Genomic DNA, 27,206 nt, shown 5'->3' with positions numbered 1-27,206 from the left:
CCTGGAGCTCTGTGCTGAGCTTCGCTTTGCAGCTGGACCCGTCTAAACCACTTTGCATGGGAGAAGCGGCACGGACGCCTCTGCACTGTCAATCCTGTTCGCAGCACGCATCCTTTCTCCCCACCGCGCTGGGATTTTGCTTCCCCAGCTAAGAGTTGCCACAGCTCCTTGCGTGCTCATGCGATTTTAAACTCCCGTAAATTCAGCTGATGCTGCAGCAGCCGCCCCGTGGGACCCCAAGGTGTGCAGCGTGGCTCCTGGCTGAGCACTTGTCCCCGTGACAGATGCAGAACTGCATCTCTCAGAGGAAAAGCCAGGCAGCAGCGACCTTGAACATGAAATAAATATTGCCTTTGCTTTCTTTGCTTTGCCCCCCAAACTTGAGCACAGGGCAGTGCTGCGAGGTACCATGGTTGCACCGATGCTGGAGCTCCAGCTCCAAGCTGGCACCTGCCTCTCATCCCTAAGCATCCTGCTCTCGCCCCACAGCTCTTGGGCTGCAGGATGGGGGACACGGGGGCTCCCAGTCACTTATTTTTGGGAGCATTTTTGACACTGAAGGAGCTGCACTCACTCCCTTTAAGGATGCACCTACCCCATGTAACTCAAAGACACATCGCGTAGGAAGACATGTGTGGGGAGAAGGTGGGTGTCCCTCGGGCTCCTGGACAGCAAAGTCCCAGTGCCAAACCCGCCGGGATTTCCAGCCGGGAGGAGAAGGTGGCAGAGCCGGCGGCGATGGGATGGAGGAACACTCCCCTCCAAGCCCCCCCCGCACCCTGTCTCCCCACACCCTGGCATTCCTCTTAGACGCTTTCCCCGTGTAACATTCACATCTCTTCTGAACTTCTCTTTAATTTCTGGAGTAGAATCAGCTACAGATGGAAGAAATTATAATCAGCGTTTTAATTGCAGCGCACAGCTTGACTCTTATTAATATTCGAAAAACCAGGAGCTTTGTCTGAGCACTTGGAGGGCTCCAGCCCCTCCCCACGCCACCGATCCCGAGCTGGGAGGATGCCCATCCACACACCACTTGCTCGTAGCCCTCAGTCCTGAGCTAATAACCCTGTATTGCCAGTAAATTACCTTTTTTTTTCTGTCAAATGTAGCCTGGCCCCAGTGGGATAAGAGCAGAGGGAGTGCGATGGCGTTTGCAACCTGTTCTGTGTGGAAATCCTGGCAATGCTGCACCCAATAAATCCCAGCTGAATCAGACCTGGGCCCTCCGTGTCAAGTGGCCTTTGTACAGTCTAATAATTTCATTATTTTTTTAAAAATAGGGACTGATTAGCTCATTAAGAGTAAACTAATTTTCTTTGGAAATCAGCAGCCGTCTAATTAATTGGCATCCATATTTAGCCGAACATAATTAAGGTAACCTAGATACTGCAGATCTACTCAGGATTTGATTTGCTGCCATCTTTTTTTTTTCCTCTTCTTTTTTTTTATATTTCTGCCCTCTGTTCTGCTCAGAAATGTTCACGAGAAACCCCTCTGCTTTATGCTTCAAGTGACAATGCATTTGCATACCCTGGGCCATATGTTCCTCTGCCTGCACATCAGAAATGCGGGTTCCTCGCGCGCTTACGCAGCGATTGAGCGCGTGTGTAACCACTTCTGCAGGGCTGCGTAGGTTGGAAAGACGGAGCACGGCTGCATTTTGTTCCCCCATCCTTACCGAGCCCGTCCCCGCACCCCGCTCTGCAGCAGAGCTGGGGCAGGATCCCAAATTCTGGAGCCTCGGCCACCGGGAACCAGCCTCTCCCCAGCACTGCAAAGGTTTTGTGCTATAAATACCCCCGGGAGGTGGGCGAAGGAGAGCTTGTGCGCGGATGCTTGGGCTGAGGCTCGAGAAAACGGTGATTTGCTCCCCAAACTGTAGCGACCGAAGGATTTGGTCCCATCTGCAGCTGAAGGGGAGAGGAGACCGCGTCAAAAATCTTTATTTTGAGTCAACAATAACCCAGCCTGGGTTGAGCTCTGTTACCACGAGCAAAACCCAATCTTGCTCAGACGGTGCAATTCTACAGGAAAGCAGCTCGGTGTGATTCCATCCTCGTTTGTGGTCCAGTGTGGACCGTGTGTCTGCTCCAACCGCTCTGGACACGCTGCCAGCACTGGCCATCCCCCCCCGAGCCATCCCCATGCTCTCCACCTTGTGAAGGGATGCGTGGACAGAGAGGGGCTGGGCCAGAAGGACCCCTAGAATTATAGGAAAGCCAGGATTTGGGCTCCCTTTTTTAAAAAAATCTGTGCAAAATTCCCAGAAACATCAGGAATGGTGTGGCTGCCTTTTTTTAGCAGAGAATGTGCTTATGGGGAGAATCTGAAATTGGACATTTTACAACCCAAACAGCAGTGTTTTCCCCAGTTTTCCCCACATAAACGCTAAAATCTAGAATTTCCATCAACATCATCCACAGCACAAAGTCACCCATGGAGGAGCCTTCACCTCTTCTGGGCTTTCAAACGCTCCAGGGTGCATTTTGTGGCATTTCCAGGTTTTTAACGGTAGCCATGAAGCATTTCTGTTCCTCTGAAATGAAAACTGTGGCTCTCACATCCCTGCATGACCCCAGAGCTGTGATGGGGCTGAGCAGCCCCAGGAGAACCTGCTCTCCCCCTCCCTGGGGGAGGGTTTCCATCCCTAAACCGTTGTGCCCAGCTTTGGTCTGTTTAGTCTCCAAAATGCTTTAGCCTTACCCAAACGCATGGGGAGACCCGGAGCCCACTGGCCAGGGAGGGGACAAAATATGTGGTGCTTTTTGATGACGCTGCGCTTGTAGCCCTTGAAATTCCAGAGCTGGGACAGCTTTTGGCAGCAGTTATTAAATCAGAAAATAAACTGGTGTGTTTGTGCTGCAACTCACCTGTAACAGTGTACACCAGGGAAGCTCCTCTGCTTTGCTGGCTCTCGGCTGGCCGAAACAGCTGGGAAAAAAACAAGCTGCAGCAGCATGTGGATCTATCTCAGCTGTGCCTGATTTAATTAACTTTATATAAACAGGGTTGTGGGGGTGGTGGGATGCTGTGGGGGTCCCTTAGGGCAGTGGCTGCAGGGGAAGGGTGTCTGGCATTGCTTGCACAGCAGCAGGAGGATTTTTGTTTCTAGAGGGGATGAAGAGAACTTGTTTTCCCCAGCCAGACAATGTTATCTGTATGCCTGAAGGAAGCAGTGAGCAGGAAGGGGGAGTCTGTTTACATGGAGGAAGCTGAAGTCCGGAGCTGTTGCTTGTGTAGCTGAGGCTGGTTGTGTGTGGGCCGTATCCCTGTGGCACACTGATGCCCATCACCGTAGCCATGGGGGCCTGTATGGTCCTGCTTGGAGCTGGGGCACCCCATGGAGGTGACAGACCCATTGCTAATCCCCATGGGGGACCCAAATCTCCACAGCAGCTGTGGTGGGACGGAGGGATGGGGACAGCAGTTGGGCAAAGCCTGAGCTGTGCTGCTGGGAACTGCTGTCATGGGCTGTTTGTCCCTTCGTTACCCTGCACAAAGGGAGGTGACAGAGGAGCAGCCCCTGTGTCATGAGGAGCAGTGCCACCGCCCCTTGTCCCTGGGGGATTGGTGGCAGGAATGTGGGTGCCCCCCAGCCAGCTGGTGAGCGGGAGGAGTGGACTGTGTGCCCCAGGCAGCCTGCCCTGGCTCTGCAGTGGCTTGGCTTAACTCAAGGTCCTGGTGGCATCTGCTCTGCCTGTGTGCTCATGGCATCGCCCAAGGGACCCCCCTACATGTCCCCCTCTGCGGGGACACCTGCTTGCCCTGGCTGGGCAGAGAACGGGCAAGCTCATCACACAGCTGCTTTCCTTGCTTCTCAGAGCTACTGTGTTTCAATGTACCAGGAGGTTTTCTGCAGGAAAAAATACAGACTTTTCTCCATTTTTCTGTGGTATGAACCAATTTTCATGTCTTTAGAGATTTTCTATCTTTAAACTCAGGACACAGGACTTGTGTCTGTATTTTTTGTTTTCTGTGAATTTTTCTCTATCTGATTTTAGTCTGCAGGAGACATTTCCTTTAATTTATTGACTGTAAAAAAAAAAAAAAAAAAAAAAAGACCTGAGGCTTACAAAAATGTTGATACATCAGCATTGCTGCTCCACATTGGAGCACAATCTGGTGTCCCTGCATTTATCAAGGAGATAAGGAGGGAGAGCAGCTGGGGGAAGCCCAGACCTGGGATCTGGCTGCTTTTAAGCACCTGGATCAGTCAAAAAGTGTCAATGTACAATTTTAATGCTGCTCTGAGAGCTGGTGGTGGATCAGAGGAGGAAACAGGGTTTGAAAATGTGAGTCCTTGGGCCGGTGGAAGGTTGGAAGGGGAAATACGGGTTTTTGCCTCCCTTAATGCGGCTGCATTTGCAGCAAAGCCTGAGGTCGAGCCTGGGGAAGTGAGAGCTCGGCTTTGCCTGGGCCATCGCAGTGCAGCCCTGCCTGCAATTGCCTGCCCCCTCTGCCGGTTAAAACAGAGAGAAACCCTGTCCTCTCTGGGGAAAAGTGGCTTTTTGTTACCAATAAACATGGATTTATTTTTAGTGTCCATAATCCCATTTAACAGGGACATTATATGGGCTTTTGTCTTTTTAATTAACAAGCTTGAGCCTGGCTACTGTTTTTATGGTGCAGATAAATACTTCTGCAGCAAGGCTTTGGGGTTTTAAACTGTGCAAATTGTTTGTCAGAAGCTGCTGTGTGCGTGACTTTATTGGTTTTGGGGCTCTGTGGGTCCAGCGTGGCTGGAGAAGCTCATCTGATAGTTACCCCAAGCACAGGCAGAGTGGGGGGCTGTCTGCCTGGGCAGGAGATGGGATGCTTAGAGCCCACAACAGTATTTATATTTAATTTAACAATATTTCTATCCCTACAAGAGGAATAACTGATATTTAAACCTTCATCCTGGCAAAAATGGCATTAAGCAACACTGATTTCTTTTGCTGCCTTAGGACTTGCATGGTTTAGTTGTATAACAAAGAGTAATGAAGTCGTCTGTAAAATGATGTAAGTATTTATGGTAAGTAACCTGGTAAATCTGGGAGTGTTTATCCCAAAGTACCCCTGAACAAGGGGTTTGCCAGAGGCAGCGATAGCATTATTGCTCCTGGGGAAACTGAGGCACGGAGATTCATGGTGTTTGCTCAAGGAGGCCGAGGCAGAGCTGCCGTCCAGCTGCGCGGGGGAGAGGCTGGCCAGGAGTGCTTGCTGAGCAGAGGATGGGCGCTGAAGCCTGCTTGGATCGCAGCTTTTCCTGCCCTTCCCTCCTCCCACCCTGTGGCGAGGCTGGCAGAAAGGTGCCCGTGGACCCGTGGGGGTGGGAGACGCACAGGCAATAAAATCCACAGGGCTAAGCAAAAAATCCTGCCTGGCTCTGCACACTCCTGCGAATTTCCACGCTTGTTTTAGCAGCGCTGGAGGGTGCACAGAGCATGTCTCCATCTCCTTCCCCTCGCCATTTGTATTTCCCAGGTGTTACAGGCTGGGAAAAGGGGTGGCAGTTTCTCACTCCTGGTGTTATTTTCCTGGAGGTGCACATCTGGCTAAACAGCTTCTTCACTCAAGGTGCCAGAACAGGGGCTGGGCTTCTAGAATCTGTTTACTAGAAAGCTGGCGCTCGGTTTAGTGTTTTGCTTCTCTCATTCACAAGAGCAGTCAGGAAACTTGGCAGCATGTCCATGACAGCCAGGTTACTCTCTGCAGGACCCAGGAGCACGTTCAGACATTTCCAGTGCCTGGAATTGATGTTTCAATCAACAGTATTGTTGACTGCATGCATGTTTTGGTTTGTTTGGTTTTTTTTCTGATGGATTTATATTACTGAGAATCCCCAGACCAGCTTCCAGCCAGGCCATTTGTGTGCCCTGTCCCTCCTGGGGGGATGATCCTGCTGGGAACACATGTGGTTGCCCAGTCTCCTCAGCCTTGGCTAGCTCTGGCCAAACTGGGGCTGTGAAATCGCTCCCGTCCGGTGGTTTGCGGTCGCTGGAGGCTGGATGAGTGACCTGGCAGAAGGGAGGCTGCTAGGCAAGAGCAGAAAAGGTGGAGAAAGGCTTGAGGCATCTTTGTCCAGTTGTTGGAGAGAAACATTTCCAACAGCAGCATCCTTCCACCTGCACGTGGGAATTTCCTTGGGGAATTATTTGTGCAACGGCAGCGAGTGCCCAGTAACTACCTCCAGGTAACCCATCCCCGCATGTTCAAGCTCTCGCTCGGGTTGCAGATGTGATGCCTGGCTCTGCCTGGAGCCTCCTTTTGCCTCCCCCTTCCCGTGGGCTCTCGGCAGCGCGTGGTGGCGCGAGTTGTCTGGGGCCCTGCCAAGGGTTCGTCCAAGTTCTCCCTCTCTTGTGCTGGTTCTGTTTGACTTGGTTCCTAATGAGGATCAGTTAACCTGCAGCGACCTTCCCTTGTACATCAATCAGCCTGGGAGCTGCCCCGGGTCAGGGAAATCTGTGTAATTTCCTCCTCTTTGGCTCTTGAGTAGGAGAGCCCTTCTTTAAAAAGACAGCAGTAAATGTATTTACTCTTAATCTCAGCCACTGGAGACTTGTGTGTACTCAAGGATTTCCTGGGAAACCCTGTAAATCCCCTAAGCCTCAGGCAGTGTTTCCCTGAGCCCCCTCTAAGAGCTAATTAGGGATCAGGGAGCATCTGCGGGAAGCTGCTGGGTGGGGACGGGTGGCCTGGCCAGTCCCCAGACTGGGAGTGGGTGATCTTTCCTCGGGGAGGCTTCTCCCCCAGGGACAGGCGCTGGTATTGATGCTGCTATTATTTCTGTAAAGTTTTCCTTGCATGGCTGATTTGAGGGTTGAGTTGAATAAAGGTTCTCACCACACTTCATAGGGAACAGGAGGATTTGGAAACGTTCTGGGTTTGTATTTCCCAGGAACCTGGTAAGAAGCAGATTTTATGAAATACATCTATTAAAATGATTTAATCCGGGCTTCGTGCTGGTTGGTTGTAAAGTAAATGTGGAGCCCTGCCATCATGAGACAGAAGCTCCTGCTGCTTGGAGGGTGTGGGGTGATAACGCTTCCCATCGCTTGACTCTGACGATGGTTCAGAGGTGGACGCTGGTATCGGAATTACTCGTGAGCTCACACTGCTCACAGCAACACTTCGATGACTTAGAGTGCTTAAAAGTATTGCTTTTAAGAATAAAGAGGCATTGCTCCTCTGGGTGATGATGTTCCCCTTCTCAGGGCAGTTCAACCTCCTGGGGCTGTGTGTCCATCCCGCCTGGGCTCTGCCCTCGCTGCTGCTCCAGCCATTCCCAGGTGAAGGCTTCCTCCTCAGTCACCGAGCCACAAAATACCTGAATTCAACCAGCTTAAATTCATTGTCCTTTCCTCCCTTTCTCCCCCAGCAAGAATACAAATAACTGGCTCCTTTTCAAGTGCCCCTGATTGCTCCAGCAAAGGGAGGGCTTTGAGGGGCTGAAGTTGCTGGAAGGTTTGCTCCTTCCAGCACATGTTTTGGAAAATATCAGAGCTGCTGGAGCTCAGAGAGCCACTGCCCGACATGCTCTCACTGCAGGGACAGTATCTGGGTCACCGAGTTTCCCTTGGCCAGGCGTCAGGGATCCAGCGATTAAGGTTCACCGTGGCTTAATACACAGCTGCTGGTGAGGTCCCTCTAAGAATGGCTAAATGGGAAGCTATGGCATGAATCCCTGGGTTTTAATTTATTTTTTGCTTTTTATTTCCTTTATTTGGCTCCTCACCTTTCAGGTGCCCCAGGCACAGGCACAACCTGCCCCTGCTCTCACACACGGGCTGTCCCTTGCTGCAGGCACCATGGCAGCTCCTGTGTGCTGGCTGCGTTCGACTAATTTTAGTCAAAACTCTTGATTTCTTGGGCAGAAACTATCCCTAGTAACCAAACTCTGGTTTGTCCTCTTGAAAGCCTAATGAATTTTGACAAAAACCATCAAATCTACTTTGCAGAGGAAACCACTTGGCTGGTTGCTCAAAATTAAAGTGATTGCATATTAACTTGTGCTGTTAAAAGGTCTGTCCACCTGGAATTTAACAGCTGCTGCATGAATTTCTACTCTAGACAGTGTGTTAATAATGTCATGCTAATGCAAATATGAAAATAGGGGGAAAGCTAGATAATCTGAGCTGTTTGGGTAAGCAGTGTCTGCTAGCGTACTTAATATAATAACCCATAAAGCTGTGCTTTGCATCCCATTAATTCACAGGAGGGTCGCTGCGCGGTGCTGGGAGCCAGAGCTTCGTGCTCTAACGAAGCATCGACATTGCTGCGTTACCCTCCACCTTCTGTGTCTCACCTTGGGCTTTTTCCTTCCCAAATCTTGTCTGCTTGTCCCAGGGACTGCATCCCTGCAGCTCACGCTTTGCTCTCTGTGATGCTCATGTGCAGGAGAAGACCCAAAGCACCTCATCCTCTCTCCAGGGCTGCAGAGTATATGGTTGAGCTCTCCCAACCTGGGAAAGGAGGGCATAATTTTTTTTTTTTTCCCTGTGGGAAAACTTAATGTGAAAAACAAGATTTATTTTTTTTCATAACTTTCCATGGCATGTTTTTTTGCAGTGGAGTTTGGCGAAGGCAGTAGCTGACTCGGGGGCTCTGCGGGTCTCCCCAGCAATGGGCAGCTCTCGCCCTGTGTCCCGAGCACCCATCAGGGCAAACAGCCCCTCTTGGGTGCCCAGCCCGGCACGGGCACCTGAGGTACTGGGATTCTGAGTGAATGTGAATGCTGGTTTTAGATATTGAGATGTTTTTAGCGAAAAGTAACATTTTCCTAAATATTCCTCTCCACCCTTTTGGAAAATTCAATTTAGTAGAAAACTAATTTTTTGATCAAATCTGTTTTCTAGGCTCTGCATTGGGAAGACTTTATTTTCATTTAAACGAAGGGTTTGTCTTTAATTTCCCTTGAGTTATGGCCCATGTACTCTCAGCGCTCGGTCAGTCGATGCTCCTCCTTGGGCCTCACTTTTCCTGGGGACTGTTGGCTCCTGGCATGGAGATCTTAGTGTCTTGGGGGCATCCCCGAGAAGCTGGGGGCTGTTGTCCCCCACCATGCAGGTTTGGTGTGATGGACTTCTCAAGGGGCTTCTTTTGCCACTAGGTAAAAGGAAAACTTAAAATCTGTGATACCTTTCCTATGGGATGCTCCAGGGTTCACAGTGGTTCTTGAAGCAATCTAGGCAAAGAAAAGTATCCTGGGGGCAGGAGGGGAGATGCATGGCTAGGGGGATTCAGAATGGCATCATCCAGAGCCACCAGCTGCCAGAGGTTTGGTCACCCTGGCAGAACTGTCAAAAAGTCACTTTGTTTTTATCCCTAAAAACCTGAAGTGACTTATAATAGTGCTTATAAAACCCAAGTCTGGGGCACTACCCAGGAAAACACCCTTTGAGCTGTTCAGTAATGTCAGAAATATTGTGTATGTCAATCGCAGCTGCTTGTCTGGGGCAAATGCGGGGAAGAAAATGCGTTGGTGGCTGGCAGGAGGCAGTTAAGTGTCCAGGGTTGACGTGGCAGCTCAGATCTGAGCCAGATTGTTGCTGATGGGCAGAATGATCAAAATTTAGGCTCTCTGAGCAAGCCGAAGTGATGCTGTCAGCAGCTGAAGGAGGAGGCGGGCGCAGCCGCCCCGTCCCGGCTCTTCCATCCATCCCTGCCCTGACACCCCTGAAATTAGCCCTAATAGAGGTTAAAATCACACCGGCGGGTATCAATCAGCGAGGGGAGAACAAACCCTGCGCTGCACGGGTAGGGAATTACGTGCCCTAATTAGAAAGAGGCTCATGAGTTACAAATCAGTCCTGCGTTAAGTGCTCATCACAGGCTGGCTAACAGGGTTGTGATCCTGCGCCTGCCACGCCGGGGAATTAATGAGTGTTTGTAAGAGGGGAACGGCTGCCCATGACCCTGTTACCGGGCCAAGTGATGGAGCTGAAGGGGTCTGTTTGTTCACATACTGAAGGCAGCGAGAGCTGACACCTAATTTTTTTTTTCTTTACCTCAATAACTGAAATGACCCACACAACCGAGTCACCGGTGTTTTAAGGTCAGCCTAGTTCTCATCTTATATATAAGTCCACGAGCTGACTTAGAGCTGTTGTAGCAATTTGAGCAGCAAGAACTGGCTTTTCGCTAATAACGCCTGTGAAGAGTATTTTAAAAATTGATAAAGTGGGCTCGGGGAGGGCTATGTTTGCCTGTGTTTCTCAGTGCGTTGGTTTTCTGCATCTCCATCCCTGCCTGACCAAATCCAGGCAGGCAGAGCTGCTCTGCCCGTGCATCCCGTGTTCGCCAGAGCGGTGACCAGCCATGCACCAGGCACTGTGGCTGCCTGACAATTAGCAGCTGTGTCTCCCCAGGAGCAAATTAATTCAACTAAACCTTCCCAGCAGCGATGGCACAGGGGTGAGCCCCTGGGCCTGATCCGGCTGCCCAGAGCACTCCCGGCCGTTGCCTTTAGCCGCAGCTGGTAAAACCGTGGTGTGTTACCCTCGGTGCTTTTCTTTGTTCGCGTTAAATGGAGCCAGGAGCTGGATACGTTAAAAGGTCAGCGCTGGAAGGGCTATAAAATATTTAGTGGCTGTGTTGTGCTGACCTAGTTAGTTTGCACGCTCCAAGCGTGCCATCACCTCCGGGCTGCGGCGAGGAGCCAGCGCAGGGGAAGGAAGGGCGGTGGGGTGGCTGGTTGCAGAGACACCCTACAAGGTTCCTACAAGGAGCAGGGGGGGTCCGGCAGCCCCCCTGAGAGGGGAGCCTGAACAGGAGGCTGTGCCGAGTGCTGCGTGCTGTCCTCGCTCTGCTGGGACAGCCAGAGTGAACCATCCCCAAAAGTCTTGCAAGGATTTCCATCCGTCTGGAAGGATCCTGTCAAGTGGTGTGATGGGTTATTTGCGTCCTTAAGCAAGAGTGTCAATGATCTCAAAGTCGCGGGGTATTTGTCCTTGGTCGACATCCCTTCCAAAGTTTGGGTGGGAAGTACCAACCGTTTCACGTGTGACCCAATGGTTGATCAACCTCAAGGCCCAAGGATCGGTTTGGAGCCTCACGCGTCCCTTCCAACCCTTCTGCCTGTGGTTTCGGGTGGTCATACAAAGATTTCCAGCTGCAAGGAGCAGCCCCGTGGAGTTGTGGTTGCAGAAACCCCTTCTCATACAGATGCCCTGGGAATATCGATGGGGTAAAACCAATCCCCAATTCAGCCAGGTGTTTCCTCCAGCCAAAAACCCCATCCTGGGGTGGGCTATGGAGCTCTTTACCCTAACAAGGCTCCAGCCTTAAAAAGACCAACTTTATCACTAAATATTTTTTCTTTTTTTTTTTTTTGGTTTATTTTAAACTACAGACAGGCCGGATTGAACCAAACTACCCCAAAGTCTGCGGTCACCAGGGCAACGTACTGGACATCAAGTGGAATCCCTTCATTGAGAACATCATTGCATCATGCTCCGAAGACACCTCGGTGAGCTGGGATGCTTTGGGCTGGCACCTCCCAGGCGTTGTGCAGCTCCGGGCACCCTCCTGCTTTTAATTAAGATGCACAGAGGTGCAAATTGTGCCAATCCCCGGCTCCTATGTCGGCGGTGCAGGGGCTGTGGCTGGTGCCTGGCTCCTCTGCTGTCCCCAGTGTCACTTATTGTCACAGCACTGCTCTTTCTGTGTCCCTCACTGCAGATAAGCTCTACAGCTGTGCACAACGAGGTCTTTTTTTTTTTTTTTTTTCCCAAGCCCAACAGCAATGCTATTATTAATCCTTTTTGCTCTCAGGGACCACAGGGGCTGCAACCGCTCTCGTGGCCTGATCCATCAAGTGACAGGAGCAAAAGGCAGTTTTTCAGGCTGGGGGATAGTGAATCAGGTCATGTTTATGTAGCTGTTATTTGTATCCTCCTCCTTTTTATCTTCTGGACTCAATCAAGTCCATCCCAAAGGCTGTATCATAAAGGAAAAAAAAACACTTTTGTACAAGGGACTAGAAACCATCACCCATTCTGCACAGCAGAATCCGGGATTTGGGATGATCTAGTTTTTAACCAATTACAAATCTGCCTCGCCCGATACTTAGCGTTTCACTGTATTATCACCTAATGTCTCATCCTCTCCTTCAGTATATTGGCAGTTTTTATTAGCTGAAAGCTTGTCAAGGAAGATACTGAGTGGGGAAAAAAATTCAGATCATGGCCATGAATCATGGTGAGCTGTCTCCCACTTTAAATTATAACCTTTTATATACAGTTGCTGGGGAGTAGGAGGTGCTGGGAAGGAGGGAGGATACTGGGAAGACTTCATGAGCCATCGTTAAACCTGGGAAATTAAGTTAATTGCCCCTGAGGCTGTCTGGTGGGGGGTTTTCCCCCCCGATGAGGATGAGTTGGATGGGAGCAGCCCCACAGCAAGGTGGCCTCCTGGTGCCACCCCACACCTGGGGTGCTGCTTACGGGCAGGTCCTGCACCTTTGGGTGCTCCCCGCTCACTCCCCAGAGGTTTAATGAAGTTCAGGCCAGTAGTCTTTATCGAAGAGCGAGGATGCCTGGGTCCTCGTGGAGTCCAAGCTGTAAAAAATAGAGTATTTACATGATATTTGTCACCCGGAGGCACCGTTGGTCCCAGGCTTGGGGACACCACCGTAGCAGGGGAGACAGAGGAGCTGCCATGAGCGCGGCGATGCAGCTGGCCAGTCCTGCTCCGGACTCTTGGCTTTCCTCCATCACAAGAGAATGTGTGGCCTTGTCCCCCCAGGCATCCCCACGGGCTCGTCCTCTCCTTGGGGGGGCGGAGAATTTTACATCTTGGCAGCGCCCGATATTAACGGCCGTGGTTTGTCGCTGCCTCACTGGAGAGGGATCTCTCCCACAGCCCACCCTGCTTGAAACCCCTCCTGTAATTTCTCCTTTGCTGTCCAACCCATATCCTGTCTGTCCCTGCTCAGATAACGGCGTCTGTCCTCGCCTGACGCTCTCCCGTGGGATGGCGGGGCCGTTAATTATTTGTCCTCGTGGGATAATTAGTGGCAGGGCTGATCCTCGAGTTCCTAGTCCCCACTGTGGTGCTGCGAGATGCTGAAATGCTGTGAAGGCTTTCGGGGAAAGAGCTTCTAAAGGGCAGGACAAGGCAAGCAGGAAGATTAAAAGGGAATTACCCGATTTCTGTAGGTGTTTTGGGTTCTGTATTTCCCTTGTGCCGGAGCGCTCTGTGCGCTCAGGCGTGGGGAGCTGATGTGGCATGCAGGGATGGAGCAGGGGGGGGATTTTGCAGCACGGCGTCTTGTTGGCAGGATACATTTTTTTGGAAAGGGGTGTTTCGGGGGAAATTGCCTCAAGAAGGTTTCTTAGGGTGGGTTGGGGGAGGAAGCGTCCAGTTTCACAGGCTGCGTCCCACCCTGGCTGCTCTCCCTGGTGTTATGGGAGGAGGTGGAGGAAGGTACTTCGAGGGCTGTTCCTCTGGGTCCTTTTTTTTAACCAGAATTTTCCAAAACCATCACTTCTATCCCAGGACAGGACAAGGTTGTGAAATGCAGTGTTTGATTTCCAGGTTAGCTCCAGCTATGTCCATACTGGCACCAGAATGGCATTAGTGGTGCAACTGGTTCTGAAACGTCCATTTTCAGGTCACGGTGACTGTGGTAATGGAGAAACCTGCCTCAAATAGCCCCTCCCTGGCACTCACCCCCATTTTTTTGCAAGACACAAGGAATGATGCAGCTTGGTTAGGAGCAGAGCGTGGAGCTGATGCTGCTCTGCGGAGCCCAGTGATGATTCCCAGCTGCGCACGGAGGCAGAATGCATTTAATAACCACCCTCCAGGCTACCTGTGCAGTGGAAGGTGGGAGGTAGCTCCTGTTTGAGCAGACCCTGGCGATGTGGGGAGCCCGGGCATTGCAGCTGAGCACCTGAAGGTTTCCCTGTGTCCCCCCCCGGGGTTTGACAGAGCATCCCCCAAGCAGCGAGCATGCGGCAGGTCCCTCTCCTATGTGTAGGGCTGGCTCGGAGCAATCCTGGATGCAAATAGCCGGAGCGAGGCGCAGCTGGAGGTTTGGTAACAGCCTGTTTCGTAACCAGGCGCTTTTGTAACCGGTTCCTTCGACACCCAGCGATCAGGGTTGTGGTGCTTGTTCCTCGTGTCGTGCCGTGTTTGAAAACCACTGATGCCCTCAGAATCAGCCCTCTGAGCCCGACCAGCCTCTTTTGTGTCTCCCTCATAACTCTGTTTCCTCTGCAGACCCTCAGAGCAGCGTCTTCCACCTCTAAATGTGTAGGTTCAGGCAGAAAAAACTCACCGCTCCACCCGTACATCCTTACGCAGATTTTTCACTGCAATATTGCAAATTGAATTTTGCCCCACCCCAGGCTGTAGCTCAGCCCTTAGCTGGATGAGGCGACCCTTTGGGGTGCTGGAAAAGAGAGGGAAGAGCGGCCACAGGGGCAGCAGGATTAGTCCTCCCCAGGCAGCAGATATTCCCTACTTTTGGAAAAGCTTTATTTCAACTTAGCGATGCTCACTGGGGCAACACAGCCCTGGCCACCGCATCCGCCCGAAGGTGAGCTCGGCTTTTGGGATGCTGGTGGAGGAGGTGAAAGGGAACCTGCACAGGCTGTGCATTGTGTTCAATGTGTGACTTTTTTAATGGGTGGTACTTCAAGGGGTTGTGATGTGTCTGCAATGGGTATCAGAGCTGAGGCGAGACGAGGGCTCCAGGGAGGATGAGTGTGCCGGCCAAGGCTGCCTGCCCTGGGGAGGAGACGGGCGTGCAAAGCTCTGTCGTTTCATCTCTTCACCCGAACCACGGGGACGTGTACGTGCACCAAATGCTGATGGGTTTCGGGTGGCTCTGGGAAGCCGTGGGGCTGGCAGGAGCCTGGGCGCTGCTGCTTGGAGGGGTGCAGGGTGCTCGGGCATGGAGCAGACCGAGGAGGGTTAGATAAATGCCAAGTGTCACTTCAGCTTCCTGCTGGTGACCTGCTGTGGGGATGAAAGCATCTACAGCTGCTCTTTGATAGCATTATCTGCAGATTTTTAATTGAAGAGGAGACACTATTGAAGCCTTATTCTGTCCCAATGCATCACCTCCTTTTGTTCAGCAGAGTACCTTGTGTGGAGGCTTTCCTGGCTTGTTTTTAATCCAGGTGTCCTGCTTTCAGCTGAGGGAGTTAATTTTTCTTCTTAGTAGCTAGAACAGCGCTGTGTTTGGGATTCAGTATGGGATTAGGTGTGAGGAGAATGTTGATAATATACTGAAGTTTTTAGTTGTTGCTGAGAAACCCAGGACTTTTCAACTCCCTGTGTCATGCCAGTGTGAGGGTGCCCAAGAAGCTGGGAGGGAGCAGAGCCAGAGCATCAGACCCAAATGGACCAAGGGAATATTCCGTGTCACATGATGTCATGCTCAGCGTACAGAGGAGGGTTGGCTGGGAAGCTGGGTCTTGCTGTTCTGGGATTGTGGGTTTGGGATTTTCCCTCCTCTGGGATAGCTAGCTGGGAATGGGCTGGACATCAGTCAGTAGATGATGACCAATTGCATTGTGCCTTACTCATTTGTATGTTCTATTATTACTATCATGATCGTTATTACTTTAATTTTATTTTATTTCAATTATTAAATTGTTTTTATCTCAACCTATGAGTCTCCTTACCTTTCCCCTCACAGGTGCGGATCTGGGAGATCCCCGAGGGTGGCCTGAAGAGGAACATGACAGAGGCTGTTCTGGAGCTGTACGGGCACAGCCGGCGCGTTGGCCTCGTCGAGTGGCACCCCACCACCAACAACATCCTCTTCAGCGCTGGCTACGACTATAAGGTGAGCCCTGCCCAGCTCCTCATGCTCGGCCGCTGCCCGGGGCTGCCCTTGACAAGGCTTTTCCCTGCTCGTGGTGCGAGTGGGAGTCACCTGCGTGTCTGCGATAACGTGACCCACCAGATCTTACACCCGGTCATAAGGATTTTAATTTTGCACAAGCAGCAGCTGCAGGGCAGCGCTGGGAGGAGGGAAGGGAGCTCTGACTGTGATGAGGGGCAATTTCAGCCAAAATAGGAGATAATAGGCTCGATGTCCAAGTGGAGAGCGGTGACGAGTGGTGTCCTCAGGGGCTGGGGTTGGGGCCAGTGCTGTTTAACATCTTTGCTGGTGACACGGACAGTGGGATCAGCACGTTCCCTGCTGACACTGAGCTGTGTGGTGCGGGGGACATACTGAGGAGAGGGATCCATCCAGAGGGACCTGGGCAGGCCGGAGAGGGGGGATGTGCAAACCTCATGGAGTTCCACAAGGCCAAGGGCAAGGTCCTGCCCATGGGTCAGGGCAATCCCCAGCACAAATCCAGGCTGGGCAAGGAGTGGCTGGAGAGCAGCCCCAAGGAGAAGGACTTGGGGGGGTTGGTGGGTGGAAAACTGCCTGTGAACCAGCAACGTGCGCTGGCAGCCCAGAAAGCCACCCGTGTGCTGGGCTGCATCCAGAGCAGTGTGGGCAGCAGGGCAAGGGGGGGGATTCTCCCCCTCTGCTCCGCTCTCGGGAGATCCCCTGCAGTGCTGGGTCCAGCTCTGGGGCACCAACATCAGAAGGACACAGATGTGCTCGAGCGGGGCCAGAGGAGGCGACGAAGATGCTCGGGGGGCTGGAGCACCTCCCCTGTGAGGACAGGCTGAGAGAGTTGGGGGGGTTCAGCTGGAGAAGAGAAGGCCCCGGGGAGACCTTAGAGAGGCCTCTCAGGACTTAAAGGGGCTACAGGAAAGGGGGGGAGGGACTCTTGATCAGGGGGGTAGGGATAGGACAAGGGGTAATGGTTTTAAACTGACAGAGGGCAGATTTAGATGAGATCTAAGGAAGAAATTCTTCCCTGTGAGGGTGGTGAGGCCCTGGCACAGGTTGCCCAGAGAAGCTGTGGCTGCCCCCTCCCTGGAAGGGTTCAAGGCCAGGTTGGACGGGGCTTTGGGCAACCTGGGCTAGTGGAAGGTGTCCTTGCCCGGGACAGGGGGGTGGAACTGGATGGGCTTTAAGGTCCCTTCCAACCCAAACCATCCTGTGATTCTGTGATACAAGATGCCTGAAGCAGATGTGGAGGTTGCAGGAGGGGTGGGGGGATCTCTGGGAGCAGAGACACCAGGGCAGCCTCCCCCCTTCCCACAGGTCCTCATCTGGAACCTGGACATCGGGGAGCCAGTGAAGATGATCGACTGCCACACGGACGTCATCCTCTGCATGTCCTTCAACACCGACGGCAGCCTCCTGGCCACCACCTGCAAGGACAAGAAGCTGCGGGTGGTGGAGCCACGCTCTGGCAGGGTCCTGCAGGTGCGGTGCTTGTGGTGGGGGGCTGGGGGGTGGCTGCATGCTGCATGGGACGGCGGGGGATAGAAGGAAGGTGTTGGGGAGGAATTCTCCTGAAACGTGTGAAAACATTTGCAAGGTCCTGTACATACTTGTGATGTTTTGTGTGTGTCGGGGTCTGTGGGGAATTCTCTGCTGGTTGTTTGAATTAGGTGGAGGTGATGGGGAGGGTTCAGTCTCATTCCAGGCACAGGAGTTGGAGGCTTTTATCCCTTCATTTATTAAGGATTTGTGGAAAACAATAGAAATTAAGGGGGAAGGAAGCGGAAAGTTCCATAAAGAGCCACAGTTTGGAGGAAGATGGTGGTTAGGTGTCAGTAACGCTGCTACCTAATATTCAGGGAGATGGGCATTTTTGCTTTGCACAGGGAACGGGTGCTGAATCACGGTACCTCTGGCATTTCACCGTCTGGGGGGCGGCAGGTCGGGGGACCTGCCCAGGAAGGGGCTTTTACCTGGGGGGAGGGCCGGCCCTGGGGGCCGCAGGGGAGCCGGAGGGGCTGCCAGCGAGCATGCTCCTGCCTTGCAGGAGGCCAGCTGCAAGAACCACCGCGTCAACCGGGTGGTCTTCCTGGGCAGCACGAAGCGGCTGCTGACGACGGGGGTGTCGCGCTGGAACACGCGGCAGATCGCCCTTTGGGACCAGGTGGGTGCCAGGACCCCCGCTCCGTCCCCGCCAGGACCCCCCCACTCAGCACGAGCATCTTTGGGTTAATCAAGTGCTTTTTCCTGTGGTGCAGGAAGACCTGTCCATGCCCCTGATCGAGGAGGAGATCGACGGGCTCTCGGGTCTCCTCTTCCCTTTCTACGACGCTGACACCCACATGCTGTACTTGGCTGGCAAGGTACGGGCTGTGCTCTGCATCCCGCAGCAGCAGGGGCCGCTGCACCCCCTGGGGAGGCCGAGGGGCCTCTCTCCAGTGAACATCATGGGGAAGCAGGGCCGTGCTGAGCCCCGAGCAGAGCGTGACACAGCTCTGGGGCCACAAAACCCCAGTTTGGAGAGATGCCCGCCACTGTTGCATCCCGTGGGGTGATGCATGGTGCTGCAGTAGCCCCAGCCTGGGTCCTCACTGCAGCGTTTCCCAAGGACGGGGCACTGGGTGTTGTTATCACAGTCTTGATTCAACCTTGTGTTTGCCAAAGTGCTGAACCATCCCTCACTGCACTTACTCCAGGGCGACGGCAACATTCGGTACTACGAGATTGGCTCAGAAAAGCCCTACTTGAGTTATCTCATGGAGTTTCGCTCCCCGGCCCCGCAGAAAGGACTGGGTAAGGATGGATGATGGATGGTGCTTAATTAAATGTCGCTTGTCAATGGGTTGGGCAGGGGTTTGGCGGGCGCTGTGCTGGCTCTGGAGCACCAGCACGGGGCTGCGGAGCTCGCAGGGAAGCGTTCCCATGGCTGTGCTGTCCCTCTGGCCATGGTTCAGCCGGGTCCCAACCAGCCGCATGCCTGGTGACACCCTTCCCGCTGTCACACGTGCCACAGCTTTACTGGGGGACATCGGTCAGTGATTCCTGTGATTTGTCCTGAATAAAAGCTGCTCCTCCCTTTCCTGATGGCCCTGGTGTGGCCCAGCTCTCTGCCCCAGGTCCCCAGTTGTGATGGCAGGGGTTAATTCAGTGAAGTCCTGGGTCTCCTGATGGGGAGCAAAGACCTTTTGGGGTCCAGGGGAGGTGGATGTGCCTGGGCGGCTGCCCAGGGTTTGTGTCACCCCAGGGTTATTTTCCGTGTCTCCTCTGCAGGGGTGATGCCAAAGCATGGGCTGGACGTGACGGCCTGCGAGGTCTTTCGTTTCTACAAGCTCGTCACCCTCAAGGGGCTGATCGAGCCCATCTCGATGATCGTGCCGAGGAGGGTGAGGGAGTCTTCTGGGGCCCAGGGACGGGCTGTCGGGGGCGAGCAAGGTCCGGGGAGTGTCCGAAGCGGGGTCGGTGTGATGGAGCGGGGGGCTGGCACCACTTTGCTGACTGCTGGGTCTCTTTGCACCGGTCTTAAGACCTCCCAGGTCGTTACGCTTCCCAGGCGTGGGATTCCCCGGGGGATTTTTTTAGAAAAAATGGGAATGTTTATAGAAAATGCATCTCTGCATTGGTCCTGGCCTTGGTGCAATTGTTTTGTGAAAAGTCAGCTTGGTCTGTTGCGACAGGTAACGAGGGGCTTGTCTCACCTGAGGTTTGGGGGCTGTTTCTGATAAAATATATCCCGGAGCTGGAGCAGGGTTTGGCATTTTCCTTCCCAGCGCTGTCTGAGGCTGGCAGCAAACCCAACCACAGGCTGGAGGAGCTGGTCCTGGGCTCGGCTGCTGCTCATCCTTCTCTGGCCCTGCTGCTGGCAGCCACCATGTGCCCTGAGCAAGGCAGCGCCGGCATTTTTCATCTGACTTCATGGTGCAAACACCCAGTTTATTAGTTCCCCGGATGCCCCGGGTGGCTGCAGTGCTGCATGCCAAAGGGGTGAGCGCAGCCACTTGTAGCACGTAGCAATGTGTAGTTAAACTCGGGAGCAGACTCACGGAGGCGGTTGCTTTTCTTTCCCTGTGTTTTTAGTCAGAAACGTACCAAGAGGACATTTACCCAATGACTCCGGGTACGGAGCCAGCCCTCACACCGGATGAATGGCTCAGCGGGGTGAACAGAGGTAAAGCCACCGGTGCCACACTGCGGGGGGGTGACACGGAGCCCCGAAAACGGCTGGGCAGTGGGATGGGACTGCAGCCCCCCCTGCCCCACCCTGACCCCCTCCCGCGCTCTGCCCCGCTCAGATCCCATCCTGATGTCGCTGAAGGAGGGCTACAAGAAGACATCCAAAATTGTCTTTAAGGCACCGGTGAGGGAGAAAAGGAGTGTCGTGGTTAATGGCATCGATCTGCTGGAGAATGTGCCCCCCCGGACAGAGAACGAGGTAGGGCAGTGTGGCCCTGGCTGGGCACATGGGGATGGGAGGGGATGGTTGCTGGCTGGGGGGGGGACACTTTCTGGGTGCACCTTGGAAAGGCACAACTCTGCAGGTCTCTGTACTCCCAAACTGCCTGGGCACAGCGTTTCCCCGTGACTTCGAGCACCCTGCTCCGCGTTAACCACAGAGCACCCCAAAGGAGTGGCGTTAAGCTCCTCGTTTTATTTTTTAATTAAAATCCTTCTCTGGAAACAACATATGGAGCGCTGAGGAAACATCAGCACTTGGTCCCAGCAGGAATTTGTTTTGCTGGAGCTGCAGATTGCGTGTGTAGGGTATCCCTGAGCTGGAGGGTGAAATATTAAATCCGAGGGCACAGGCAGCATGGCAGATGAAGTCGTGTTGCAAAAGCAAAAGCGCGGCTCTGGGGGCTGGCCCGAGGGGCGAGTGGCTGGCATGGTCCCTCCAGCTCCCTTCTGCCTTCCCTTCCAGCTCCTTCGGATGTTCTTCCGACAGCAGGATGAGATCCGGCGGCTGAAAGATGAGCTCTCGCAGAAAGACATACGGATCCGACAGCTACAGCTGGAGTTGAAAAACTTACGTAACAGCCCGAAGAATAATTAACTTCCAGGGACGTTTTATAAATAAACTCTCTTTGTTTATACTTGCTCTTTAATTTTATTGTATCCACTTACACAGAATATGAGCCAGAAGTCAAGTGACCTGCCAAGAGCCCACTCGCTAACTGGAAATACGTCCTCCTAGTCTTGTCTAGCACTAAAACCGCTATAACCGAAAGCTACTGCATGAGAGGCGGCTGGGGCCTCCGCCTGCCCCAGCAACGGTCTTGGAGTAAGTAGATGAGCCGTGTCCCCTCCGTCGGGATTAACTGGCATGGGAGAGCCGAGGCGGCGGCGGCGACTCCCCGGCAAAGCGCGATGCTTCGTTGCTATTAATTTTTTTTCCTATGCAAAAATGTGACAGCGGGTGCAGAACTGGAATGGGGTGCGGGAAGGGCTTAATTCACAAAACCACGCTGCCATGGTGGCAGCCCGGGAGCCTTCCTGGGGCGGCGCGGTTGTGGCGTGGCACGGCCCGGCAGGCTCCGGCACGGGCGGCCTGTGAGTGTCCCGGCGCACCAGCCTGGGGAAGGGAGCTGCTCCACCTCTGTGCGTGCATCTGTGCACATATATCCTTCTTTAAATAATAGAAAGAGGTTGCATTTCTGAAACGGAGAGAGGGATTTTTGCACCCTCCGCCTCTGCAAAGAGGGATTTACCCTCCTCCTTTCTGCTGGGACATGTGCCAGTGCCATGGGGAGGGGGGTAAGGATGCCACCCATCCCATCCCAGCACCCAGCGGGTGCTCGATAGGTTCACCACGTGAGTACAATCACTGGTTTTTGTGGATTAGGCCTGTGGCACAGGGAACGACACCAAATACTGCTAGTTTACCTATATATATATTTTCATTAAATCAAATCGCTGAACTGCCCAGCACTACCAGTGCACCAGTTTCTCCTCTCCGTTAATTTACATTGTGCCCTGCACCCACCGCTTCCCCCTCTTTGTTACATGTGCTGTCATTGCCTATTATTTATGCTACTACAGAATAGTGATGAAATAAAATGTTTTCAAGATACCAAAACCTTGCCCATTCCTTCCTTTCGTTGCCGAGGGGCTGTGCAGGAGCACTGGCCCCCACCCGAGAAGGGGTGGTGGGGCCCAAAGGGGCATTTTTGAGTGTGAACAAAGGCGTCTTCTGCTGCATCATTCAGTGTCAGGACTGGAGTTTCCTGGGTTTATCGTGTCTCAGAATTGGAAGGTGAAGCCACTGTTAAAGCTCAGCTTGGCTGTTTTGTGCAGAGCAGCAACAGCTTCGTCCTGTTTGAGGTTATTTATGTCTTACGGCTTTATTTGAAGGGGGTGTGTGGGGACTTACTGTACTAAATTACCTCTTGTAAGGGAAGAGCCAACGTTTCTCCAAAGCCCCTTGAATCGATGTGAAATGAGCCCAATTATGGCTGCGGGTGGTGATGATTAATGAACCAATTAGCATATCTGCAAACATCAGCACCAATCCAGCGGCGGTTGCCACCTCTGCTGCAGGTGAGGGGGATGTCTTGGGGTGTGGAGGCAACTGGTGCAGGATGTGGCCCCACGGGATGGCTCTGGGTGGGTGTCAAGGCTCACAAAATGGTTTGGATTCACCAAAAACCTCCAGCCTGAGCCGTGGCCATGCAGTTTCCAGGGCAAACCCTTCACCCGGATCTCGCTGCTTCTCTTCTTGCACCTTTCCTCCCAAACTCCCCTCTCTTGGTAACAGCTCGAGCTCTTCCCGACGTTTCCTTCTGCACCATCTGGGTGCTATTTAAAGCAGAAAGGCCTATTTTTGGGCCACTTGATACACCCAATTTTAGCACTGAATTCCCTGCACTGCTGCAACCTTATGAGTCAACCATGGAGCAGGGGCCCTGTGCAGCTGGGTGCAACCCTGAATCGCTGCAAGGACCCACTGCATCACCCCTAACCCTGCCCTGTTCTGTTGTGGGTTTTTTTAGATGCTTCTGGGTAGTTTGCAGTATTTTCCAGGGTCCAAACGAGACCCCTGGCTCTGTAACCTCCCAGCTTTTTTTTTCTCACATCCTTGCAGACAACATTAAAGCTGCTCCTTGGCCCTGCAGTGTTAGCAGAGCTGATCCCTTCCACCCCAACACCAGCCCCTCCACAAACTTTATTCAGCCTCAATAATTCAAAAACATCCATTTTATCTGCAGCATTTCCCAAGCTGTCCCTGTCCAAATCCAGGCTGAGGTCTCACCCTTCCTGTACTGCTGCTAATTGCAATTACCTCTCCCTCACAGCTGACATCTTCAGGGATAACAGGTTTTAAGGAAAAAAGCTTAAAGATCTCAGCTGTCCACAGCAGACAGCCCCTTCCTTCTTCAAATAGGGCCATGGGGTGATTTCCTTCCTACCTTGTTTTTTCCCCTCCATATTAACACTATCCCTCTGTGCTCATCCTTATCAACCTGACCTACTTTCTGCTTCCTAGAGGTTTTGCTTTGTTTGAGGCTCGGCCTCCTCATATGCTTCCTAGCTGCAGGATTATTGTTAATTCTCTGTTTTCCAACATTTTATGAGTGCCTACTTGAAATGATTTCTGGTGATTAACCCCCCCGCCCCCTGAATTTATGGATGAAGATATAAGATCTGTTTTGGAAAACTAAAATTAAGCAAATGCAGAGGAGAAGCCACTATGGGTTTTAATTAAATGGAAGTTTCCCAGTGATTTGCAGAGGATGAGTGCTGGTCCCTCCTTTTTCTGACATCCTTAAAATCAAGGGGTGCTTTGCACTCACAGAACTTGGCCCAGCAGCTCCAGCTGCTGGGACCTCAACCCCCTCACAGCGAAAAATTATCAGAAATTTTTTACAAATTTAGTGCATTTTTAGAAACGATGCACTGCTGCCTTTTGCCCTAAAGTGAGATCCCCAGACACTGACTTCCCCATCCCCTCCTGGGGGCTTTCAAACACCAGAAGGGGAATTTGGTGCTGAAACTACACCAGGATTTGTGTAGCAGCCAGCTGCTTCTCTGGGCACCCTGGCGAGCGCCAGGCCGGGCACTGGCCACATGGACCTGCCCACTAGGACGTATCTGCTTCAGCCAGATGCTGCTGCTCCAGATGTTCCGTAAGGGCTCAGCAAGGAAACACCCTTGCCTGTCCTACTGCCCGAGCAGCAGCTTTTGAAAGCACCAGGAAAATCACAGTAAAATTAGCAATTGCAGCGAAGCTGTGATGTTTGGAGCGAGGACTGCTGCACGCTCTCAGGGGAAGATGTCGAGGGTGAGACGCTTGCCTGGTTCCACCTCCCTCCTCTGCGCACCTTTGGCAAGTGTCCAAGTGTAATGGAAAAATAAAAACTCCAAAGAGAAAGTGTTAAGCCTTGCCAAAAAGGTCTTCGCTGGGTTTTTACTGGCTTAGGGCAGGAGCAAAGAACCAGCTGATAGTGGAAGAGTCACACAGGGATGTTGTCTGGACCAAGCGAGAGCTGCCGAGCTGAAGAGAACAGCGAGGACTTCTCTGAAATGGGAGCCAAGGGAGGGCTCTGCTTTTCCACAAAGAACCTTTCCCCAGCACCTGACAAGTTTTAGGTAAAGCAAATTTTCTGCCACACGTAAGCATGACTGCACAAAAGAGAATAGTTTGGGTGCCTGGAGAACAGAACAGCAAAGTACAGTTGGAGACGCACCAGTAAGAGTTAATGGGAGCTGCTGGGGCAGAAAAAGTGGTCAAGTTTTCCAGTTAAAAGGGGATTGATAACCGCAGCTCCCAGATCACACACGTACTCTGCCTCCAGCCCACCCCGTGCTTACTCCCCAACAGCATTAATCCCCCCCTGCCATCCCCTTACCCAATGCATGAAGCAAACCAGCAGCTGAATATTTAAATCCTCCCTCGGTGCTTCCTGGGCTCAGGGCGCTGCCAGAGCCTCACCCAGAAGAAGGGCGAGGGCTGTGGGTTGTGCAGGGCCAACTCCTGCGCAACTCCTCCGCCACGAAGGAGGCCTTCGACAGCGCGCAGCAGGGCAGGAGGGAGGAGGAGGAGGAGGAGAGCTTTCCCAGCTCCATCCCGCAAGGTAGGAGGAATTATTTGCAAGAGCAGAAGAGAGTGGTGAGCCAGGATGCTGAGGGAGAGCAGCACCGGCTGCCCTGGGCTCTGGGCACCGGGAAAGCATCACGGTCCTTGCCTCCGGCGAGGGCAGCACCCGCAGGGCTGGGGGGGCTCCCCTCACTGCAAACCCCAAGCTGGGGCATCCTCCCCCACTGTGGAAATGGCCGCTGCCCACCCAGGCCCCACGCTGGCAGCAGGCAGAGCTCTATCGGCACACAGACATCAGCAACCAGAGCTGGCACGACTGCCAGAAAAATGATTTTTTCCTTACTGAAACATAAGACATCTTTAAGGATAAGTGTAAGACTCGAAGCAGGTATTGTTCTGCAGAAATCTGGGGCAGCAATTTAATACAACTGAAGTATCACAGTGCAGGGTAGGACCCCAGACTCGCTGCTTTGGGGAAGTACTTTTGGCAAGGCTGGGCAGTTGTTGCTGGCTGCAGACCAGCAGATTTGCCTCCCTCCGTCACCAAATCTCAACTCAAAAAGTCATCTGGGGTATGTAAGTGGTTGAGCAAGTCACCAATCCCACCTTGGGGAACAGGATGAAGCAACAGCTTTCCCCAACCATCACAAATTGTGAAGTTTTAAGGATGTACTGCAGTGTCCAGACAGAGCCTTGGCTCAGCTGGGCCAGCAGTTGTCTCCTGCATAATTGGCTCATGTTGACAAACATTTGGGCTTGGAAAGCCTTCCTGCCCTTCACCAGAGCCCTGTGCCCTTGCTTTAACCACCACAAACAGTTCAGGTCCAAGAAAGCATTATCAAATCAACCAAGGAGAAGCTGCCCTCGAGGGTGCCAGAAATGCAAACACTTAGGCCATTATGTTATTAAGACTTATATGGATTTGCAGTCCCCATACGTTCAGCTTGGCACGTAACGATTCTGGCCAAGAGCATCTTGTTCCCAGCTTGCGTACGCTGACAGGCACTGCACAACCCTGAGCGACACGGGAGAGAGGTTGTGTTTGTGATGAGGGGTCATGAACAAGGCTGGGAAGCCCCAGCAGGACATTTTAGGCACTTTGGGCTTTAGAACAGGCTCAGGACAGCGCGGTAAAGTAAAGCACCCCAGGAGGAAACTCTCTGGACTTCTCTGAAATGGGAGCCAAGGGAGGGCTCTGCTTTTCCATGAAGTACCTTTCCCCAGCACCTGACAAGTTCCAGGTCAAGCAAGTTTCCTGCCACATGTAAGGCTGAATGCACAAAAGAATAGTTTGGGTGCCTGGAGAAACCCCGGCTCCGTCCCCCCGGTCCCAGTCCAGGCAGATCCCTCGGCCCTGGATGGCTGCATGACCAGAGCTCTTCAAATTACCGCCTGGTTGGAAGGCAAACTGCGAGCAGAAAGAGCCAAGTGACACAAAACCTTGGCATTTGAACAGCTGAACTCTCTCATTATTCATTTCTGACAGTATTTCTACCTGGTTTTTCCTGCTGAACTGTTACAAAATACTGAGGTTTGGGTTTTTTCCAGGAGTTGGTAAGTTGCTAAGTATCATTCTGAGGTGCTAAGTATCTTTAGCCAGCACTTGTGTACACAGAGTACTTGGGAAAAGAAGCCCTTGGTTCCCAGTGTGACAAGACTGTACTTCTATACCATGAAATATGAAGTTATCCACATTGAGCAATCTTCATTTTTGTTTTCAGTGGCAGTAGCCAGGCAGAAGTCAGTCTCTCAAAACACACAGCCCAGCCTTGCTGTTCATCAGATCCCCTCTTACCCCTCTCGTGTCCCAGAGGATCAGGGCTCCCGCAGCACTGCACAGCCGAAAGGATTCTGCTTCCCAGGGAAAGCAGGCACGAGTGGCAAAGGTCTTACCGCTTTGAGAAAATAATTAATTCCAAAGTAAGCTTTGGAACAATTAACGGTACAAAGAGTCATTTAAATGACACCTAGGCCAGTCACTGCTTACACAAGGTGAAAAGCTCGAGGGTTTCTGAACGCTTCCAGGACAAGAAGAGAAACAGCTCTGCAGGCTGGCGGTGGCTCGCCAAGAGCCCCGGCTGACAAAGGTTAAACCAAATGTCACTTTGGCATCACGGTGTGAACCTGGTACCACCGCACCCTCCACACACAACGGGGACGTTCACTGCCGCATCTCGGGGACCTGCAGAGGCTCCTCCTGCAGCAAACGTCAGGTCCAGCTCTGACGACCCCTCAGCTAAAAAGCCATGTCTTTGCAAAACCCTGTTCCCCACTATAAAGCCAAACTGAAGCCTTAGACTAAGCTGGTTTAGTGACAGAAGGGCTCTGTTTGGGCTGTAGCTTGAGCTGCCAGCCCTGCCCCTGCTGTACTCAGGGGTGGCAGCT

General features: G+C 52.6%; 1 protein-coding gene across 1 annotated transcript in view; it reads left to right on the top strand.

The window, feature by feature from the left end:
* Positions 1–21,863, top strand: part of CORO2B (coronin 2B) — a 46,012-nt gene extending 24,149 nt beyond the window's left edge. The window contains exons 5-14 of the mRNA XM_074880635.1: positions 11,336–11,452; positions 15,635–15,784; positions 17,111–17,275; positions 17,841–17,957; positions 18,052–18,156; positions 18,490–18,586; positions 19,064–19,176; positions 19,868–19,958; positions 20,083–20,222; positions 20,709–21,863. Of these exons, the coding sequence (XP_074736736.1) occupies positions 11,336–11,452; positions 15,635–15,784; positions 17,111–17,275; positions 17,841–17,957; positions 18,052–18,156; positions 18,490–18,586; positions 19,064–19,176; positions 19,868–19,958; positions 20,083–20,222; positions 20,709–20,840 (1,227 nt within the window). The 3' untranslated portion in view covers positions 20,841–21,863. The remainder of the gene's footprint in view (positions 1–11,335; positions 11,453–15,634; positions 15,785–17,110; positions 17,276–17,840; positions 17,958–18,051; positions 18,157–18,489; positions 18,587–19,063; positions 19,177–19,867; positions 19,959–20,082; positions 20,223–20,708) is intronic.
* Positions 21,864–27,206: the final 5,343 nt, after the last annotated feature.

Source organism: Strix uralensis, chromosome 11, assembly GCF_047716275.1.
Source record: "Strix uralensis isolate ZFMK-TIS-50842 chromosome 11, bStrUra1, whole genome shotgun sequence".
NCBI lineage: Eukaryota > Metazoa > Chordata > Aves > Strigiformes > Strigidae > Strix > Strix uralensis.
Note: the sequence above shows the minus strand (reverse complement) of the source record. Positions and strands in the feature narration are given on the sequence as shown.